This window comes from Halyomorpha halys, unplaced genomic scaffold (genome assembly GCF_000696795.3).
Source record: "Halyomorpha halys isolate HHAL.00 unplaced genomic scaffold, Hhal_1.1 Scaffold179.1, whole genome shotgun sequence".
Classification (NCBI taxonomy): Eukaryota; Metazoa; Arthropoda; class Insecta; order Hemiptera; family Pentatomidae; genus Halyomorpha; species Halyomorpha halys.
The window spans coordinates 243,535-246,386 of NW_027107000.1; the positions used below are offsets into that span (position 1 = coordinate 243,535).

A 2,852-nucleotide genomic window follows, 5' to 3' on the forward strand; every position below is an offset into this window, starting at 1 on the left:
TAAATTTGAGAGCTTCGGTGAGGCTCGAGGTGGAGCGCTCTGGTGAGTTGTGGTCCAATCACTTGCTGCCTCTCGCTACAGAACAAAGCATAGGTAGGATGATTATGTCAAGACTGCACTTTGAATTCAAGGTCAATGGTACTTCTGCAGAAGATCGTTGACTAAAAACCCTGTGATTTTTTCTCTATTCTGTTCAATATGAATCAGTTTAATTGAATCTAGATGAAATAATTGAATCAATCTGAAATTAATCAATTGATTATATTAACTTTCAGTACACACTTTGTACTAAGTAATTTCTGTTGCTGCTGAGAGGTTGGTTGATGATAATGGGTCACCATTTTATGTTACTGGTAGAAGATGAAAATGATACATGCTTTGCATACTTGTGAGCATTGTCAGAGTGAGGAGATGAATGAGTCTCTTTATACCCAGTACTGGGATGGGTACCTGTTCTACTTCTGAGATAGGGGGTGCTGGCCTCCAGGCTGTGTGCCCCAAGTGCCACACTCTGCTGCCTGTTTAGCTATTCATGTTTTCTTATCTAGAGCTAGTAACTGAGTGAGTATGGGCCATAGCTTCCTGCAGGTTCAAAGTGGATTAGTCTGGGATTAGCCCCATCAGATCTGGTTACCCCTGTTCTTCATATATGGCGCCAATACTAGTAGTTTCATGTGTTAGTAGATGGTACTCCTAGGCTATTTCACCTAATTAAAGTGTCACCCCATTTTATGACTCCACAAATTAGAAAACCACATACCTATGGATTGAACAGTACTTTTAGGTAAGGTTTTTTAAATAAAAATATTCAGACCGAAATAAGATGAGTTAATCCGAGAATTCAGGAGGATACTGACCTACTGACTTACTGACCACACCGCCAACCATCTTCTCCTCATATATATTATCTACAGTCAACTATCTTCTCATCATTATCTGTGTGTGTGTGTGTGTGTGTGTGTGTGTGTATATATATAAATTAAATCTGTACCGCAATTCATGGAGGGTCAGGAGTGCAGTACTTTGTAAGGAAGTACCAGTATCAGTTCATACTATAATCATTAATAAATTTCAATATTTCAACCTCCAATCAACAGAACATTTTTCTATCAAAAAAGTAAAAATTTAAATATTATTTTTACAGTTACAAGTATCCAAAAACTCACAGCTATCTACTTAATCAGGTAGGTTCTGTATTTTCGTTAAGCTGTTACCTTGACCAAACCAAGATTTAAAAAACTAATGTAATACATTAGTATCTATATATTAATAATATCTATATATTATTTGTAAGAGCATGGATAATTAATTTTTTATAGTATAACTTATTATTATGTTTAAAATAAATCTTTTTTTTTCTTTTATTTAGAAATATTTTTTAGGTTTCGATATCAAGTGCAAAGCTGGCAGAAAATACAGTTCTTGACTTCCTAAAAATTATCCACCATTACATATATCATAACAGAAGATAGGAATGATTGAATGGGAGGGTTTCCACGCAGAGCACAGTTTATTTATTTATTATTTGTATATTTTTTTATATAATCACTTTTTTTATTAATTGCTTTTTAAATTATTTATTACTCTCTTTTTTTAATATATTCATTTCTTGTTTGTTTGTATGCATGCTTAAATACTTGTTGAGTTCTGTTATTAAATTCTAATTAAATGTTACCAATGTGTGAAACAACACTATATTTTTATTTATTTATTATTACTATATTTCAGAATTAAATAATTTATTTATTAAATAAATTTCAATTAATATTTTTCTAAAAAATAAGTATTAGGTTATGAAAGAGGATATGTTTAGAAAGAGGAAAATAATAATTAAAAAAAAAATGAAAAATAATCAATATTAAAGAATCAGATAATGTTAAAATATGATTTTATGTGTTTGTGTGTGTATATTAGAAAAATAAATGAAAGGAATTTTTTTTTTAATATTAACCAAACAACGATATAGATTCTTATGTTTATCAAATTACAGAAGCAATTTGAGTTTTACTGATTAAAAAAGTAATTTGTATATTTGTAATTTCAAAAGGAATTTGAGTATTCCTGATTTATAAAAACATGAAAGGTACAGTTAACCTTTGATAACACTTACTTGCAACAAAACTTTAAATCTTTCTTCAGGGTCAAATGGTTTACCGTCCTTAATCCACTGAAAATCTGGGTCAATTTCCTTTCCTTCTCCAAGCCCAGAAAATATATTTTTATCATCTAAAAAAACAATACAAATTATAAACATTAAAATAATACATATTTGTAACTCTTAAAATTACTATATCTAGTTATGCTCTTTTTTCTTTGTACAGATATAAAACTTGCACTTGTAAATAAGTGTTCTCTACAATGAACAATATGAATTGGCCCAAATACTTCCAACAGCCAAATAAATAATCATGGGCATAGGCAGAGGGGAGCAGGGGCGAGCTGCGGCTCCCCCCTACATTTTTGGGGTCCAAGAAAAAAAAATGAAAATAGTGAATTTATTTGATACATGGTTTCTTTTTTGGAAACATGCTATAATTAGGAAGGTAATGACATGGAAAGATAGTAGTGGCGTCCAAAAAATCATTAGAGATAAGTGCAAAACTGCCTTATATTTTCATTGTGCGAGCCATTGGTAAACCTTGTTAACAATTTAACTTCAGTCCTTTCATTTTCAATAATTTATCGTGATTATAGGTGATAAAAAATTTAAAAAGTAATGATTGAATATTATGAAGTATAAATAAAATGGCAGGGATATATATATTGTAATATGCTCTTTTTAGTAAATAGTATATTTTGATGTAGAAATGGTTTTAATATGTTTTATTTTATGTATCATTTTAATATTCATT

The 2,852-nt window shown here is 30.1% G+C and overlaps 1 protein-coding gene across 4 annotated transcripts in view; it reads right to left on the bottom strand.

The window, feature by feature from the left end:
• Positions 1 to 2,852, bottom strand: part of Obsc (Obscurin) — a 185,041-nt gene that overhangs the window by 116,906 nt on the left and 65,283 nt on the right. For all 4 annotated transcript variants that reach the window (XM_067045343.1, XM_067045345.1, XM_067045344.1 and 1 more), the window contains one exon: positions 2,111 to 2,226. In XM_067045343.1, coding sequence (XP_066901444.1) covers positions 2,111 to 2,226 — 116 coding nt within the window. The remainder of the gene's footprint in view (positions 1 to 2,110; positions 2,227 to 2,852) is intronic.